Source organism: Gopherus evgoodei, chromosome 4, assembly GCF_007399415.2.
Source record: "Gopherus evgoodei ecotype Sinaloan lineage chromosome 4, rGopEvg1_v1.p, whole genome shotgun sequence".
NCBI lineage: Eukaryota > Metazoa > Chordata > Testudines > Testudinidae > Gopherus > Gopherus evgoodei.
The window spans coordinates 32,294,488-32,314,278 of NC_044325.1; the positions used below are offsets into that span (position 1 = coordinate 32,294,488).

A 19,791-nucleotide genomic window follows, 5' to 3' on the forward strand; every position below is an offset into this window, starting at 1 on the left:
ATTGACAGCGAAAGGACAGAGAAGTGGGATGGAGACCCACAGACTCCTTCCCCAGCAAAGGCAAGGAGAAGAAAGGAGAATCCAGAGGAGTACCCAAAAAACCCACCCGGGTAACCTGCTGGCGGTGTGAGAAGCTGGGACACATAAAACAAGACTGCCCAGATATGGAGTGCCGTTGGGCGGACTTTTGTGCATGGACACAACGGGTGGGAAGAAACTGGGGGCTTGGTATGCCCACCATGCCTGTGAAGGTGGGAAGAAAGACCCAAATAGTTGTGGTCGACGCTGCCTTAAATTGCATGCTGCTGTGAAAGGCACTGGTCAAGCCATATTGGCTCATTCTGGGGGCAAGGATAGCCCTTGGGTGCATACATGGGGATAGGAAGTCCTGCCTGGTGGCCCAGGTACCCCTGGAAACGAAGGGTTGCTTCAGGTGGAAGCAGGTAGGAGTCCTGGAGAAACTACTGTGTCCAGTAGTGTTAGGTCCGGACTGGCTCCTGCTACCGGGTGCAAGGCAGGGGGGGACTCTGAGAGGGGGGTAGATACCCTGAGGATGAGAACCCCCAGGGAGGGAAGCGGGCCTAGGCCTGCGAATCAAAAGAAAACTCCTAGACAGCAAAGCTCAGAGTGGGCTAACCCGCAGAAAATATATATGGGGGAGCTGGTCAGTTGGAGCCCTCCAGGAGAAGGGAAGGACACAGGGGAGCAACCCAGAATCCTGCTCTCCCTGGAGGAGGGCCCAGATTTTCAGGGAGGTCTGGGGGAAACTGAGGCACAGAAGGTCCCGCCCAAAGGGGGGATGAATGCCAACCCCCATTAGAGGGGCAGGAGGCCCAGAGCCTCTGGGAGATATGAGGGAAACTGAGTTGTGGAAGATCCTGCTCAAAAATGGGGCAGACTCCAAACCCCAGCTAGACACCAAGGGGGAGCTGGGGATAGGGGACTTGCCGCTGTGTAGCTGGTGTGACAACCTGCGGGCTGAAGCGGAGATGGGGCACACCACTCCCTGAGAAATGCTCCATCTGAAGGAGAGGAATGAAGAAACCATCCGGGGTGCTGGCTAAGAAGGACCTGGCTGGGAGCGGGGAGGCCTCTCCAAAAGAGCCTCCTTCAGTGGAAGGGCCGAGGGGCCAAAGGCGGCCTGGGTGTGCCATTCGTAAGGGGTGTGTGCGTAACAGGGTGCTGGCCTAAGAGGCACTGAACCAGCCCGTTAGCTCAGAACCTGCTAGTGCAGCTCCCATCAAGGGGAACTGATTGGAGCTGGCAGGGTGTGGCTCATTCAAGGAGCCTAAGAGTAATCACCTGTGAGCCTGCTGGGGAGAAGGCCTATAAAGCTGGCAGGAAGGAAGTGGAAATGGGGGAGGGGATGGATGCAGGAGGAGTGAGGAACTGCTAGCTAGGAGCAGCAGTTCTAACAGGAACTAGCTGTCCCCCGGGTGGCTACCTAACTCCTATTGAATTGTACAGAGGTGTATATAGATGGTGATGGGAACAAACACAGGGAAATAAAAGGAGAATGGGTTTTGCAAAGTAAGAGATCTCTGGCTGATTTGAACCGCGAGTGACAAAGCACATGTCTACACTGATCAAGTGACTGAGGATGTAATGGCAAATGGGAAGGAATATCAGGTACTGGCCACTTTGGAAAGCTGAGACAACTGCTATTTTGCAGCATTACCTATTTGTAAGATGTGTCTGAATTATTTCGAACATGATCACTTCCCTTGTCTTACGAGCACTTTCATGCTTGTTTTTCATTAGCATTCCAATATTTCTCAAACATTTTCCATGTAAAAGAAAAAACTAAGCAACAGAGAGCCAAAAAAAGGTAACCTACTAACCTGTCCCGCAAATATCCCACAGACGCCAATAATGCAAAGGATGTTGAAAACTGCTGACCCAACAATGGTCCCAACTCCTACATCACCATGAGTGATAAATACACCTGGAGAGAGAGCAATACATTCACAATTAACCCCATCACTTCATTAATGGCAATGCCTATTTGTTCAAAACGTGTATCAACAGAACAACAAAAATCCGTGATCATTTAAATGTTTAACCAAAATTAGATTAATAATGAGTGCACATATCAGCTGCGCCTTCTGAAGTTTTTGGGCTCATTAGCAGCTATTTTGTATGCATATTTTATGAAAAGGAGATGTAAAACACCTCCAGTGACATCAGAACTCTACAATGTAACTGACTTCGAATGTTACAATAAAGCACAGGAACTTTCTCCTGGACAGTTAACGTTTAGATTTCTGTCCCTTTTAACATCTGCAGGGATGGCACTACCTTCAAAGAACTCCTAGCGGCCACCTTGCGTATTGTCTGAGGTGCTAGGTGTATAGTCTGGGGTGCTACTCTTGATAGGACATATAGTCTAATTGGTGGAGACTTGCCTGAGTCTCAGGAAACACTGGTTCAATTTCTTGCTCCACCACAGACTTCCTGTGTGATGTGGGCAAGTCACTTAATCAGTCTCGGCTTCAGTTACTCACCTATAAAATGGGGAAAATAGTATTTGCCTGTCTCACAAGGGTGTTATAAGGCACTCAGATACTAGGGTAACGAGGGCCATATAACTACCTGACATGACAGAGTGCAAAGAAGAAAGCTCCCATGACCATTCTGAAGCTTTGTTTTCAGCTACAATCTTGTTTGAACAAACAGACTTTGATATTATGGATCTTGTGATGCTATCACACCCCCTCTAGGCAGGAGAGTGTATCTGTAGATAGATGATATGGACTTATGTGGGCTTTACTATATTTATATATATTTTCCTTACTGTGGGACAAATTCTGCTCTCACTGATGTCAATAAGGTTGCACAAATGTAATTGAAGGAAAATTTGTTCCACCGGATGGCATTAAAATCTCAACTTTTACCACGCAGGTATGTTTAGTAACAGCAGTATCTTCTCAAACCTTGAAGTGAGTGTGTGGTAGTACAGTATCACTACTGCAGATTTTCAGCATTGAATGGTGTCAGCTGCAGAATGGAACCCAGCAGAACATCAGAAGCTAAAACCTGTTAACTCAGTTATCTCCTGCTCTAAATATCAGGAAGAATGGTGGCACTTTCATATACCACTGCATGGGAAACTACTCAGTAATACAGAGGGGCAGATCTACAGCTGGCGTAAATTGTCGTAGCTCCATTGAAATCTAAGCTGAGGATCTGTCTCTGACTTTTAATTTGTTTGCAGTGTTGTTGTAGCCATATTGGTCCCAGGATATGAGAGAGAGAAGGTAAGTGAGGTAATATCTTTTATACAAGATACAAACTTTCAAGCTACACAGAGTTGAAAAAGAGCAGAAATTGGCCCAATAAAAGATAGTATCTCACCTACCTTGACATTTTAATGGCAACTGTTGCACATGCTATTGAGCAGATCCCTTACCTATAACAGATGCAAATAACTCTGGGGTCGAGCTTCCTGCGGCCATGAAAGTGGCTCCAGCAACATCTTCACTCAAGTGTAATTTCTGAAAGAAAAGAGCCTATTACTTCAGCATTGCTGGTCTTTTTACATAGCACACTTTTATAGTTATAGATAGAATCCTTTTTATTTTCTCGGTCACAATACCATGAAAGAATGAACTCCCACTATGATACAGCTCAAAGGTTGAAAAAGCCTATATATGAGATACAGACAACATGCTTTGGGCATATAAAATATTTATCCCCTACCTAGTGGGACACCAGTTAGATAATATTATCCACTTACATTATAATATTTGAACTAACCAAGCTGATTAGAGTAGAGAGAGACCACTCAGATTGGAATTCTAGAAGGTGGAACGCTCAGGAATGAACAGTTTTTAGAATGAAGTCATGAGTAATTCAAGAGTTACACGGGATGACTAGCTTATAAAATTTGGTAACAGAAGTAAGCGAGTAAAACATAACCTTTGTGAATATGTCTTGCAAATAGTGGGCCTGATTGTGATCTCACTTATTCTAATGTGAACTCCAATGAAGTACATGAAATTTAGATCAGCGTAGAACTAGAAAGAGGATTGCGTCTCACAGACAGATCTATTTTTATTACACTGCTTCTTGAGCTCTAATCTGTATGCAGTTACCTTAGAGCTTTTGAGCCAGAACCTCAGTGGGTATAAATGCACCTAGCTCCACAATTGGGCTAGACCTATTCACACCAGCTGAGGATCTTTCCTTTGCAATATTATGGGAAAAAAAATTGTTTTTTTTTCTTTTTTCTTTTTTTGAATCTCTAGATTCATCTTTAATATCCTATCCCACTTCCAAGGATAGAAGAGTGCCTAGTGATAAACAAAGCAAGTCAGTATTTTTCAGGCACTCTGCACCATTCTGAGCTGGCAGGAAGGGCTTCATAAGGAACTCATGGCATGGAAGCACAACACACAGCTCTCTAAGGGTATGTCTATACTACTCACTGGATTGGTGGGCAGTGAACGATCCAGCGGGGGTCAATTTATCGTGTCTACTCTAGACACGATCTATCGACCCCCGAGCGCTCTCCTGTACTCCAGCTCGGCAAGAGGCGCAGGGAGAGTCGATGGGGGAGCGGCAGCATTCAAGTCACCACAGTGAAGACACCACTGTGAGTAGGTCTAAGTACATCGACTTTAGCTACACTATTCACATAGCTGAAGTTGCGTAACTTAGATCAGTTCCCACTCGCCCCAGTGTAGACCAGGACTAAGATGATCTATCACTGATAACATGACTGATAGAATTCAGCATGGATGTGCTAACTACTCTGGATTCTTGTTAGCTGTCCAGCATTCTGGAGATACTTAACAAGCAGAATAGATTTTATGAAGGATCAACAGCATAAGCAGCAACATTATGGTACATCTTATATATCATGTATCTAAAAGTATGCTGATAGCACATCTGAAAACAGTAAGTAAAGATCACTGCTGAATACTTGGCAAGTATTTGCTGCTACAATCTATCTTTACATCTGTTCTCCTGCTGATAAGGATATGTAACTTCTACTGATGTTTGTGGGCATTCTGTACATGTGTCCAGAGGAGAGGAAAAAAGATGCCTTAGTAGCTAGAACAGCTGGTCAAAAAATTTCTGTTAATATGAAATTATGTCAACCCCACTCTCCAAATAAGGTTTTCTATTTTACAATCAATTCTATAGTTGGTTGGAAAATTTTCACCAAAATAAATTTTGGATCAAAAGTTTATTTTTCCCGCTATCCTGATCAACTCTAACTAGTATCTGATAAATACGTTTGTAAAGTGCTAAAATTAATGTTTTAATATAATAGCAGATTATTATTCTCAATTGTGTATATATTGCACTATATTTTCCAGTTAAATTTCACAGATCTGGTTCAAGTGGGCCCTGTACATAAAATAACTGACTTCATTAGTTGTTATAACTATATTCTCCCTTTCCAATTATTCATCCTGTGTTGCCTTTCGGTAGGATTTTCAAAAGTGCTTAGCACTGACTTAACTATGCTCTTACTGAAATTAATAGTAAAACTCTCACTGACTTCAGATGGAGCAGACTTAAACCAATGCTTGAAAAGTCTACCTGATAGTTAGTTATTTCTATACATTAACTCTCTTCCACCACACCATACCCAATCCCAACAGGCCAGATAAACACCACAAGCACATCCCTTCCTCTGACTGATTAGTCTTGCTAGCAGAAAGACACCCATGGCCAGCAAATTAATATAAATATTTCTAGCTCTTCTTTTTTCAAGTGCCTTTTAAAACAAGGATCATAGTAACAAACCCATCTAATCCTTACATCACCCCCTATACTGCCCCACCAATGTGCTTCAGACCTGTGACAGGAGGAAATCATTTGGCTGTGCCCATTCAGTCATAAGCCTCTTTGTCAAGATTGTTGTCAAGGGTGCCAATTACCACAAACTGTAGTGGGTTTATGATATGGAGCTCTGTCCACTGGGAAATGGATTGAGGCCACCAAATTCATTTCTAACAAACTCCAGACAGCCATTGGATGGTACAAAATGGCCAAAGCTAAAACTTACAAGAAACAGATTTACAAAAGGTGGTTAAATTTCTCTTTCACTTACCTCACAAATTTTCTCTAACGAGGGAACAAAGAAGTCATCGCATACTATAGCCAAGGCATAGAACATATAAAGAGCCTGCAGGAAAAAATAAAGTAAGAAAATGTAACTCAGTCACATCATGTAAAACAGGGAGAGGAGAATAGGATGTTTATCCAAATAATGCAGATACAAACCAACACAAATATGTGGGTCCATTTCTATCTGCTACAAAACAACTGTACTGATGAAGTTATGGCATAAAAATATCAGTATGATCTTCTACTTAACAGTATGCTTAGGAAGGGAGGGTATGGAAAGTTAGGGAATAATGAAAATGCAGTAATTTGTTGTAATGGGGTGCCATGGTAGAGTAAGGGACATAATAACAGACAGTGCTTTGGAGGAAGAGCAGTCATCACTCATGTTTTCAATTAATTACCTGAGTAGGTAATGCAGGCAAAAGCAACACCAAGATATTCCATGTGCAAAGAACAATCACGTCCTGAAAGAAATGGTTCCTGAACTTGACTCCCATTTGCAAACATCTCAGGGGCTGTGATTGTCTTGTGAGCACATGTTGTCCTCCTGTTGCTCTATGTGAGTTATATGACGCATATTTTCACAATGGGACCAATCCTGCAGTCCTCACTCAAGCAAATCTCCCATTTACTATTACTTTCCCAGAGCTGGGACTGCAAGATTGGGCCCCAAAGACCTTTAAATGTTTTTGGTTTCTGCAATAAGATGTCAAGCCCAGTACCACGTTACCAGATTTCATCTGTATTCCTTTAGGCTTTAAGAGCCTTATCCTTGTTTCTTTTGCACAGATGCACAATGGACAGGAGCGGGAACAAGGAGACTCCATATCATCTGTTCCTGCACAGAGGACAACTGGAATCCATACCTGCCCATACAGGGTGAAATCCTAGCTCCATTGAGATCAATGCCAAAACTTCCATTGATTTCAATGGGGCCAAGATTTCACCCTTAACTGAAATGAAGGCATAAACATTGCTATTTTCTGCTTGCATGAACAGTTTTTAAAATGCTCCAGTCGGCTTCTGTTATTTGAGAATTTGGTTGCAAATGCACTATTAAAAATCTGCCGATTTACAGAGTTCTACTAAGAAAGGGCAATGGGACTGAGTAACTTCTTGCACCTAACTAACTAAATAAATAAAAAAAGGAAAACCAAAAGGAACCAAAGGAGGACAAAACTTACACCAATAATATGAAACAGCACTGCTCCCTCCTGCCGCTCCTCATTTGTAAATACATCTTCAGGAAATTCATTAATTGCTGAAAGAGAAAAACAATTATTTAAAAAAATATTTATAGTCTACCTGAAAATTTTATAACTGGAAGACAGCAAAATAAAGATGGATATTTAATATTGGTCCTAAATTAAAGGAGGAGGTGACATCTTCATCAAAGACCATATCATTCAGTTTGGTGCATCACAGCCTGCCAAAGTCTCTTCAGTTCACTAGGATAAAGCAGGGGGAAGATCGTCTTCTGGTGTCAGTTGTCATTTGCTCCAACACTTTAAACCAATATTCAATAACTGTTAGGAGTTTCCTGCTCACAATGACTCCCTTTTACTATTTTCTCTTCTAATTATACTTCTGAAGTGACCAGCAGAGGGGCAAATTCCCCCCCAAAAACCAATATTCCTGGCTTCATGTATGCCTCCCCTCTAAAAAACATGCAATGGCTGTAGTCTGCTATCCACATAGATTATGGTGCTAGATAAAGGTTTGCATGTCACTTTACAGACATGAAATAAATACAGGGTGCATATCCAAAGAGCTTGCAATCTAAAATTAGACAAAGAAAAGGATGCTAGATAAAGGAAGGGGTGGGAAAAAAAAGGAAGGCGAGGTTTAAAACATAATAGGAGTCAGATAACAAGTGAAGAGAACCATATAACCTTTGACTTTATAAGCAGTGACTGAAGTAGGTCAAGAGGAAGGAGTAGCTCAGACAGAAGTGGAAAGTCAGTGATGGAAGAAAAGAGCAAAGAAATGTGTTTTCAAGCAGGTTCTGAATGAGAATGAGGCTACTTGCAGTAGTTAGATGGAGCATTTTCCATGCCTAGGTAGCAGTGTGAAAAATCTAAGAGCAAGAACACCAAAGAGTGGAGAGGAAGGAAGTAGCTAGGCATCCCAGAGGGCAGAGTGTGCTGTGAGTGAGGCGGAGAGCAACCAAAGATGTGAGGAAGGCAGGGCAGAGCTGTGCAGAGACTAAGGCTTTGTCTACACTACATAGCTTTTAGCAACACAGCTGTGCTGCTAAAAGATGCTTAGTGTAGCTGCTATTGGGCAGCAGGAGGAAGCTCTCCTGCTGACCAAAAAACTTCCACCCCCCACGCACACCAGCACCTTTTGTCAGTAAAACTTTTGTCGTTCAGGGTGCATGTGTGTGTTTTTTAACACTCCTGAATGACAGAAAGTTTTGCCGACGAAGTTTCAATGTAGACAAAATCTTAGAAGTGAGGTTGAGGATTTTGAACTTTATATGGAAAGAGAGGGAGTCCATGAAGAGGGTTGGAGATGAGATGGTCAGAGCAGAGCATTATTTTAGCCACTGAAAGCTAGATTGGTTGGAGAGGTGACATTTTCATGCAGAACTCCCGATTGAGTTCAGCAGGGAGTTACACTAGTGGGTTGATGGTAGGATATGGCTCAAAAGTACTTTGAAATATTCATAAATGTACCAAAACCTGGTGAACAAAAGCCAGGGTCTAGTTTGATCACTTTACCCATAGCCAGAGCTTTTCTTAATGGTACTTGCTGAGGCCTGCTTCTTCAAAGTAACAAATGCTTGAAAAGATGCCTGCTTTACAATGTCCTTGCAAACACATTTAATGCCAATCCACTCACTTTTCTGGTTTGTGTATATTCTTCAGTTTCCAATATAATTCTGCAAGCAATAAGCATATACATGGAGACCAAGATTTTCAAAAGTGACTAGTGATTTTGGGTGCCCAATTTAAGACACCTTAAAGGGGCTTGACTTAAGAAAGTTTGAGGTCTTGTCCTTTGTGAATCAGGCCTTTTTAAGATGGCTCAAAATGGGCATTCCAAATCTGAGGCATCCAAAATCAGTCATTTCTGAAAATTTTGACCAGGGAAAATAAAGTACCTTCATATCACTATTTGAAAAGACTAAGTTATTTAATATCTGCTCAAGGATGTATATACATGGCAAACTTTTCTTGCCCCCTGAAAGTAATTTGTATTACATAATTGCCTCAGTGCAAAGATGAAACCCTCCCTGCTTTGTTTTCATTCCTACAACCACAATTATTTTTGCATGAGACCATTGGCAGCAGGAGTTGTTTAAAATCAGAATTAATACATTTTATCTGCCTTACAAAAGGCAAAGACACTGTTTTGTGAAATCTTTGAAATCCTCTGATCGAAAGTTACCGTAGTCAGCGGTCTATAAACAATTAAGCATAAAATAAAAGTTCAACCAGATGTCATGGAGCAATGACTGTACTGCGTTTCGTTAGCCTTTTTCATAAGATCTGCACTTCAGAGTCAGTAAACAGCATTTAATACATAGAATTTGCTCAGGATTAAGATGCAATTTTTTTCTACATCACACATTTAGTCAAGGAAAGAGACAGTAGTTTAAAAGATATTTTGTTTAGACATCTATGAATGCAATTCCTTATTTCCAATCCTTTGACAAACCTTCCAGCCTATGTCTCACTTCTGTAGCCACTGGGAGAAATTGAGGGAGCGATAGTATTAAACTTTCTGGTAGTCCGGCACATCAGCAGGATACTACCCAATCCCTTGTTGAGTTATGAAATATCATTCAAGGGACTGAAGAGTGCTTATGTGCATAAATAACATCGGCACACCAGTTTAAGGCCACGAGCTTAAACACCACAGAACAGATTCTGCTATTAAGTACACTTCTGTAAAAATCAATAATTTCACCGAAGCCAAATCTGTACAAAACTAGTGCAAGTGAGAGGAGAATCGGGTCCTGCACCTGGATTTCATAGTAAACGTACAAGGCCAGCATACTGTAAAAGTAGCCTGAGGAAACAGCACTGCTGTATCCTGGGAATGAAAATTGTTCAGTAAATAAAAATAACATGTGGCTATAATGAAGTGCTGCTTCACAAAGAGCTGTCAAAACAAAGACAATAAACAATTAAATGACCCAGTAGCTAGGAAATCTCGGATCCTCATTTGGATGGATTCGCCTTTTGAACCAGCACAAATTCAAATACCTTTGAAGAATCAAAACAGATGGATAAATAGCCTCTTTTTATATTTTTATTACTATTTCCAGCAAGCAAGGAAGAGGAAAGGGAGAAAATATTACATATAAATTGGAACAGAGTTTGTCGCATTGTAATATTTTGAGACACTGTATTAAATAGAACTGGATGAAATTCTCTGAATCTTTTTTTCAGTGAAAAACACAGATTTGGCAACACTAAAACATTTCACAGATTCATGTTGGTTTCTATGAATTGTTTCAGTCCAAAAAATTAAAAAATTCTGAAAAATCATTTTGTTTTGACATTTTAAAAATGGTACACATTCAGTTCAAAATGACTTTTCATTTAAAAAAATTCCCTTTGCTTTAAAAAAAAACAATAAAAATGTTTTAAATGGTCAGAAACAAAACAAAAACATTTAACTTGACCAGAAATTATTTTTTTTCTTGAGTTCGAGTCACTGAAATTTTTGAAAAAAAAATCCACTTTTGGTTTTATCCAAAACTAATTTTTCCCCACAATTTTTTGGAAATGTCTGCAACCAAAAAAATCATTATTTGCACGACTCTAGTATAAAAATGGAATGAAAGTGGCATTCTTAATCTCCTGCTGGGAGACAGTGTAGGATAATCTATAAACTGCTATTAGTCAGCGTTACATAATCTGCAGTGGCTTTCGACAATTTTGTAAGAGGCCAAAACAGCCATTTATATATGAAAGTGGTAGAGCTGAATAGGTTTCTCATATTACTTAGTACTTGCTTTAGCACTGTCGTAATATTTGGGCCTACAAGTTTACCCTAATTGTGAGCTCAACAGTGAGATGTGAATGAAAGATCATAAAATATCAGATTAACCTATAATGTAAATGTTGATGGGGAAAGATGAAAAAGGGAGGCAGAAAGATTGGGCTAATCCAAACAAAAAGGCCTACTGCTATAGTTCAACAACTGCATAAAGATCATGTCTGGTAACAAGAGAAGAGTGGAAGTGGAAATCAATAGACTGAAACTGGTGTATCAGAAATTAGGCCTACTTGGTGGACAAAATAATGAGCAGATGTGCTAGTCCATCCATCACTTCCTTTTCGAATCCTTAAAAGAAAAGATTCTGGTAGGAGAATCATGTTATCTGACCAACAACTGCCATATGGGAGACAGGTGGACTGAAAGGAGCAAACTTCACCATCATGGCTGCCAACCCCACTGTCTTCTGGGACTCAGGGATCACCATGACACTGCTGGGCCTTTGTTGTGCTGATCCTGAGAAATATGCTGCCCAAACTAGGCCAGAGAGAAGAACATGGATGATATTGCCTCCTCCAACGGCTCAGCTAAATCCCAAACATCACCTGGAATGTGAGACTTCCCCCCTCACTCCATATGCACACTTCCCTCCAATCCTCTATATGTCTTCTTCCTTCCCCACTGTATTTTGTCTCTTTTCTATCCCTTCCTACTTTCCTTTTGCCTTCTGTATTAAGAATCTGGCTTAGCTGACCGAGACTGTATTTTGCAATACTGCTATAAGCCTGTGATCAGAGAGACAGCTAAAAACAATGCTGTATACATAAAGTTGCCAACCCTCCAGGATTGGCCTGGAGTCTCCAGGAATTAAAGATTAATCTTTAATTAAAGATTATATCATGTGATAAAATCTCCAGGAATACATCCAACCAAAATTGGCAACCCTACCTATACAGTCGAATGCTGGAATAAATATGCCTGGTCTCTGAGTGGCTGATAAGACCATGTGCTGTGATTCTGTATTTTCAGCAGTGAGGTTGCATGTAAGAAACAACACCAGAGACAGAAGCTGCTTTTTCTATCTTTGTGTTCTTTTCTTTTCATGTGTGTTTGTCTTGTTTTGTCATTTAGGAAACAGGATCGGACTTTATCAACAGCCCCAGCCTAACTCAACTAACTTCCCTCCCCCCCAAAGGACAGTTGTTATTATCTTTGACACCATCTAAGAACCTGTCAGACAAGAGGTTTTCCTTCTAAAGACTCTCTGCCGCCAAAGGGAAAGGAAATACGGGATATTGTTACAATGGAAAGCCTTACTTCATATTTTACATTTCAAATGTTTTAACTGTTTTTCCTTCTTTGTCTGTATCTTTATTCAAGAGTTAAAAAATTAACGGTGAGTTTCCTATGGAACTAAACAGGCTGAGGTTTCTGTACTTGGAATTCCAAACCTTGTTTAAAAACTATTAATGTTATACAGTAACAGGGTCATGTTAACGCCTTTGACTCTCTGGGACCATGTATTCTATCGAAATTAATACAACAGCACACATCACTCCAGCAATATATCAATATATCTTGCCAATTCAATGTGATTTAACATCATTCCCTCATGTGGCAGCTCTGGGCAATACTTCTGGGATAATATTACAGCACCAGCAAATATGAGAATTTCTATTCTGCTACAGTAATTGCCAAAAAGCAGAATTTTCCAGGAGAACTATTTCCCTCAGGTATGAAATAAAAAAATATTTATTACAAAAAAAAATATGGCAGCTCCCGGTGAACATGGGTTTAGATGCATATCTGCTCATTAACAAGTAGAATTAAAAACAACCATGTTCACAAAGAATAAATACTGAAGGAAGGATCCTTCCGTCTTCTGGGGATGGGAACTGTAGCTGTCTCTCCACTATTTCCAGCTGAGATGGGAGGGGAAGATAAAATGGAAGGCAAGGTGTACAGTGTGACTAATTTTGCCAAAAAGGAACATCCACAAATTGCTCTGAAGACAGCTGGAAGTACATAAATATTCTCCCTAACAGGACAGTTCCAGGAAAACTACTACAGATCATCCTGTTGTTACCTTGTCCTCCCAACCCACCTCACCCCAGCTAGCCATTATCCCCACCTTTGGAGTCCTGACAAACTAGGTTATAAACTCTCATGGGCAAGAGCACTGTCTCTTATTTGCCTGTTCAGAGAGTAGCATAATGAGTCTGGACTCTTATTTAGGTTTCCTTGGCACTACCGTCCTATCAATTAATAACTGACAAGAATAATAGTTACTACAGGGCTGTTACGTGAACAGAGGGCAGGGGAAGTGGCTGACAATTTCATGAATGGCAGGGGAGGTGCCTAGGACACTACCTTTCTGTACAATTTATGTAGGAGCTTGAAAACTCTCTATACTGAGCCATAAACATGGAACACAAAGAAACAGGGTTAATCACCTTTAACAGAACAACCCTGGAGGGCTGATTCTGCTGAGCTACCAAACTACTTACAATATAAGCACCAAAATGCATATGGAAGTCTGTAAATAGTAAGTCTCAAAACAGAGTTTAAAAGGAGTTATAGAAGTTAATCCCGGTGCCTCACTTTGAGTGTTTACCGTGGTTTTAAAGTGAGGATTTACAGAGCAGAAGCCAGGGGGAACCCGTGCACAATACTGACACCTGCCTATATTTAGGCTGGTTAACAGATTATTCCAATAGGCACTGCTGACTAGCATGAGAGCATTGCTCCCATACGCCCTGTCTATACTGTTGGAGGCAGCCTGCCAATGAACTAAGTTTCAAAATCTCATAAACCTGATAGAAAAATCTCAGCAGCCACGTGGATCAGCTGTTTTATAACCTGCCTTGGCATGTGATTTCTTCACTTTATCACCAGTTGATTCACTCACAGAAGCAAGAGACACATTGACTCTTAATAGGCTGCTGAACATAAAAGATATTCTACATTTTCCTGTCACAGTTATTTACAATAGTAGTGGCATTCTGCTGCAGGGAGAAAAGAACTGCAATTAAAAAAAAAAGATGCATATGAAGGGCTCTTAGAGTAAAAGCCATGCTGGAAGGGGCTTGTGCAGATGCATTTATGACCCACTTCCTTGCCCACCCTCAGCCACCGTGGCATGTGCAACATCTCTGGCTAAGCTAACCTGTCCTCTCCCCAGTCACTCAGGGAGGCCATAGCACTGACATTTCGGGTACATCTACACTACGGGATAATTCCGATTTTACATAAACCGGTTTTATAAAACAGATTGTATAAAGTCGAGTGCACGCGGCCACACTAAGCACATTAATTTGGCAGTGTGCGTCCATGGTCCGAGGCTAGTGTCGATTTCCGGAGCGTTGCACTGTGGGTAGCTATTCCGTGCTATCCCATAGTTCCCGCAGTCTCCTCCGCCCCTTAGAATTCTGGGTTGAGAGCCCAGTGGCTGATGGGGCAAAAATAATTGTCGCAGGTGGTTCTGGGTAAATGTCATCAGTCATTCCTTCCTCCGGGAAAGCAACGGCAGACAATCATTTCGCGCCCTTTTTCCCTGGCTTGTCCTGGCAGACGCCATAGCATGGCAACCATGGAGCCCGTTCAGCTTTTTTTTTTTACAGTCACCGTATGTGTACTGGATGCCGCGGACAGAGGCAATACTCCAGCGCTACACAGCAGCATTCATTTGCTTTTGCATGATAGCAGAGATGGTTACCAGTCGTTCTGTACTGTCTGCTGCCAGGGTACTTTGGCAATGAGATGATGGTTATCTCTCTCTCTGTGCTGTCTGCTGCTATCATGGGTGCCCCTGGCTGAGTCGGCCGGGGGCGCAAAAGCAAAACTGGGAATGACTCTCCGAGTCAATCCCTCCTTTATGGTTTCTAAAAATAGAGTCAGTCCTGCCTAGAATTTGGGGCAAGTGTACTAGAGAACCAGTGTATCAGAGAGTACAGCTGCTCCGTGTCAGATTCCGCAGAAATGATGAGCTACATGCCATTCACGGAGGGTGCCCCTGCAACAACTCCACCTGTTGCTTCCCTCCTCCCCCAACCTTCCTGGGCTACCGTGGCAGTGTCCCCCCCATTTGTGTCATGATGTTATAAAGAATGCAGGAATAAGAAACAGTGACATGTTAGTGAGATAAAATGAGGGGGAGGCAGCCTCTCCGTGCTATGACAGTCCAGGTAGGACATTAAGCGGTGCGGGGGAGAGGAGCCCAGCATCCTGCTGCTATGATAGTCCAGGCAGTACAGAATATTTTCTTTACACCAGAAAGGGAGGGGGCTGATGGAGCTCAGCCCCCAGTGGCTATGATGAAGACGGTTACCAGCCGTTCTGTACCATCTACTGGGAATGACCAGGAATCATTCCTATTTTTACCCAGGTGCCCCTGAGGCCAGCCAGGGGTATTCAGCAGTTATCAAGCATGTACCGTCTGCCACCAGGGAGGGGAGAGGAGCGGATACTGCTCTTCACTGCTGCAGCATCGCGTCTACCAGCAGCATTCAGTAGACATAGGGTGACATTGAAAGAAGTCGAGAAACGATTTCTTTCCCTTTTCTTTCACGTGGGGGGGGAGTAAATTGACAAGCTATTCCCTGAACCACACCGGACAATGTGTTTGACCCTACAGGCATTGGGAGCTCAGCCAAGAATGCAAATACTTTTCGGAGACTGCTGGGGACTGTGGGATAGCTGGAGTCCTAAGTACCCCCTCCCTCCCTCCATGTTTGAGTCTCTGGCTTCCCGTTACGCTTGTCATGCAGCACTGTGTAGCCTGTAGATTTTTTTTTCAAATGCTTTGGCATTTCGTCTTCTGTAATGGAGCTCTGATAGAACAGATTTGTTTCCCCATACAGCGATCAGATTCAGTATCTCCCGTATGGTCCATGCTGGAGCTCTTTTTGGATTTGGGACTGCATTGCCACCCGTGCTGATCAGAGCTCCATGCTGGGCAAACAGGAAATGAAAATCAAAATTTCATGGGGCTTTTCCTGTTTACCTGGCCACTGCATCTGAGCTGAGATTGCTGTCCAGAGTGGTCACAGTGGCGCACTGTGGGATACCGCCCGGAGGCCAATACCGTTGATTTGTGGCCACACTAACCCTAATCCGATATGGTAATACCGATTTTGGAGCTACTCCTCTCGTTGGAGAGGAGTACAGAAACTGATATGAAGAGCCCTTTATATCGATAAAAAGGGTCTCATAGTGTGGACAGTTACAGCGTTAAATCGGTTTAACGCTGCTAAAATCGGTTTAAACACGTAGTGTAGACCAGGCCTCTGAGTGCACCTAGTGCAGGTGCACAAGGGAGTAGGGCAGAAAGCCTAGATTAGCTACCTACGCCTTCCTTCTCCTTAAGCCACTCCAATGAATGTGCTCAGAAGCAGCCAAAACCAGCCCAAAGTATTACATTTAACACATTCCCTTTGTTCAATTAATAAGGGCAAATCTAGGTGATACTCTCCAAATACTGACAGCATTTTTATATGTGGGTGCAGCCCTTTCTCTCATCACAGAGTAGTTGGGCCAAATTTTAAAGGCCTTGTGTTTATGCATGTGCCCCCCCATTACAGGAAGCAAACCCCCCATGTGTGTGCAGAAACGAGCATTTGCATGTACAGAACCAAGTAGAGGAAGCTGGAAAGGGGAACAGGGTCACCCCAACATTGAAGCACTGCTCTGCTGTGGCTCTTCAGGGATGTGTGGGATTGGGGCAGGGCTGCAGTTTGAGTTTGCTGGGGAAGCAGGTGGGCAGTGGGCAGTGGCAGATTAGCTACTGGGTCAACAGGGGCCATGCCTAGGGGCCCTGGCCAATTGGGTGGCCCCCAGAAAAATGGGCGCCCTGTGCCCCAGCCTGCTCTGCCCGCCCGACGCTCCTGATGGGGAGTAGGGTCAGGACGCTGAGGGGACTGCAGGCCCTGCTCCCCAGCAGGAGCACTGGGGGGACGGGGGGGACTGCAGGCTGAAGGGGTGGGGAGGGACCCTCTCATTTGCTGTGGACCAGGGACCTATAAACCCCTAATCTGCCTCTGGGAGCTGGGGCTGGCTCCTCTGACAAAACAATGAGGGGTAAATTCTGTGTGGGGAACTTTGCAAAATTGTTTCCTTCAGCTCTCTCCCATGCAGTTTTACTCCAGGAACAATGATTCATCCTGTGCTTTGTATCATTCTTTTACACACAACACACTGTCAAACCAACATGAAATCCTTGTCTGGGGATGGAATAAAAAAAATTAAACGTTATTGAAATAATTAGCATTATTATTTGTAGACCAGGAGCACCCAGGGGCCCGAACTAATTCAGGGTCTCAGTCTACTAAGCATTGTACACATGTATAGTAAAAGACACTACCTGCCCCAAAGAGCTGACAATCTAGAAGGCAAGATACAAGAGCTGGGAGAAAGAAACAAATAGAGGAAGGAAAGAACACTGAATGGGCCTCTTTATGAGTGCTCGTATCTCAGCAAAAAACAAACAGCACCAAAACCCCACGCATCAGAGAATAGATTCATTTTACAACAGCTATAAAATAAAATAATAGCTTGTTTTTCCTAATCATAAAGAAACTTTAAAAATGAGTCCACAGCTTTCTGAAGACACACACAAAAAAGGACATATGGGATGAGCCAGGATGATATCCATCCCAGGCAAGATAATGGAGCAGCTGATACAGGACTCAATTAATAAAGAATTAAAGGAGGGTAATATAATTAATGCCAGTCAATACAATTTTATGGAAAATATATCCTGTCAAACTAACTTGATATCTTTTTTTGATGAGCTTACAAGGTTGGTTGATAAAGGTAATTTTGTTGATTTTGTTGACGTAATAGACTTCTGTAAGGGCTTTGACTTGGTACTGCATGACATTTTGATTAAAAACCGAATGAAATAAAATTAACAGGACACATATTAAAGGGATTAAAAACTGGATAACTGACAGGTCTCAGAATCTAATTTTAAATGGGCAATCATCATCAAGCTGGTGTGTTTCCAGTGAGGGAACAGTTCTTGGCCCTATGCTATTTAACATTTTTATCAATGAAAACACAATAATCACTGATAAAGTTTGCAGATGACACAAAAGTTGGGGGAGTGGTAAATAATGGAGAGAACAGGTCACTGAGACAGAGCCGTGTCTGGAATATTTGGTAAACTGGGTGGAAACAAACAATACAGCTAAATGTAAATGTACACATCTAGGAACAAAGAATGGAGGCCATGCTTACAGAAGGGGGAAGCTGTGATTCTGAAAAAGAATTGGAGGTTGTGGTGGGCAGTAAACTGAACATAATCTCCTGTGGCCAAAAGAACTAATATTATTCTGGAATGCATAAACAGGGGAATCTCAGGCAGCAGTAGAGAAGATATTTTACCTCTATTTAGCACTGATGTAGCCACTGCTGGAACACTGGTGTCCAGTTCTGAAATCCACAGTTCAAGAAGGATGTTGATAAACTGAAGAGGGTTCAGAGAAGACTAAAGGATTAGGAAACATGCCTCATAGTGATAAATAGATTGAGTTTCTTGAGTGTATCATAAACAAAGAGAAGGTTAAGGGGTGACTTGATCAAAGTTTTTAAGTACACGTGGAACAAATATTTGATAATGGGCTCTTCAATCTAGCAGAGAAATGTATAACATGATCCGATGGCTGGAAGTTGAAGCTACACAAATCCAAAATGGATATAAGCCACAAGTTTTAATAGTGAGGGTAATTAACCATTGAACAATTTACCAGGGGTCATGGTAGATTCTCCAACACTAGCAATTTCTCCATCAAGATTGGATGTTTTTCTAAAAGATCTACCCTGGGAATCATTTGGGGAAGTTCCATGGCCTGTGCTACTCAGGAGGTCAGACGAGATGATCACAGAGATCCCTTGTGGCCTTGAGATCTATGAAAATGAATGTCCTGACCACTTTTGCTCATTGATGTTCCTAAGGGATTTTTTGGTCTCTCTGTTCTGATCAAATTACAATTTGAGTAATGACATTCTATGCACCTGAATTCCCCCTGGGGGTTTAGTTTGTTATGGTGGGCTGGATTTAGCCTGATTTGTTTCTGTTTCTGCTGGCAGAAACCCTGGCACAAAGTCCCAGGTGTGAAATATCCATCATGGGAAACAGCTACTGTGGCAAAAGGCGGTCAGTGCTTCCCCTCTACTGAAAATGTCTCACTGTTTTAATCTGTTACCTAATATTGGGTACAGCAACCCTAGATGCAGTTTTTAAATCAGCTCAGGTGTTTAAATGGTAAGGGTTTCAGAAATCAGGGTGAAGAGCTTGATATAGACAGAAACTACAGCTGGTAGGAGTAGAAGCAGCCAGAGCAGGGACTGCTGCCCTAGAGGCAAGAGGGTAAAATGGGACCCAGATGGGACCATACCCTCCATCTCCCCCCTGAATCCAGAACTGTGCAGGGGAGATTGCCCCAACGCAAAGGGCATTAGGATCCAGGTGGTGCCTCTCCTTCCCCTCACGTGGCCATGGGGGAAACTGAAGAGAGGAGCCCGCCAGAGACTGCAGTGGGTAGGAACAGGAGTAGCCAAAGCAGGGAGGGACCTTTTTCACCTCCATTCCAGTCAAAACTGTTAAATGTTCTCTGACCTCCTCTGCCCTGTGCTAACTGTTTGCTCCCCGTCCCTGCTCAGAGTCTTTTACTTCAGCTTCACTCCACTCCTGCTCCTCTCACTGTCTTCTCCCCTGCTCTGTCCCCGTCCCCTTCCTTCCCTTTCCACTTTACCAAT

General features: G+C 42.5%; 1 protein-coding gene across 2 annotated transcripts in view; it reads right to left on the reverse strand.

Moving 5' to 3' along the window:
* Positions 1–19,791, reverse strand: part of SLC24A4 (solute carrier family 24 member 4) — a 157,534-nt gene that overhangs the window by 42,241 nt on the left and 95,502 nt on the right. For both annotated transcript variants that reach the window (XM_030558890.1, XM_030558888.1), the window contains exons 3-6: positions 7,266–7,342; positions 6,065–6,139; positions 3,410–3,494; positions 1,842–1,945 (exon numbers count right to left, since the gene is read on the reverse strand). In XM_030558890.1, the coding sequence (XP_030414750.1) occupies positions 1,842–1,945; positions 3,410–3,494; positions 6,065–6,139; positions 7,266–7,342 (341 nt within the window). The remainder of the gene's footprint in view (positions 1–1,841; positions 1,946–3,409; positions 3,495–6,064; positions 6,140–7,265; positions 7,343–19,791) is intronic.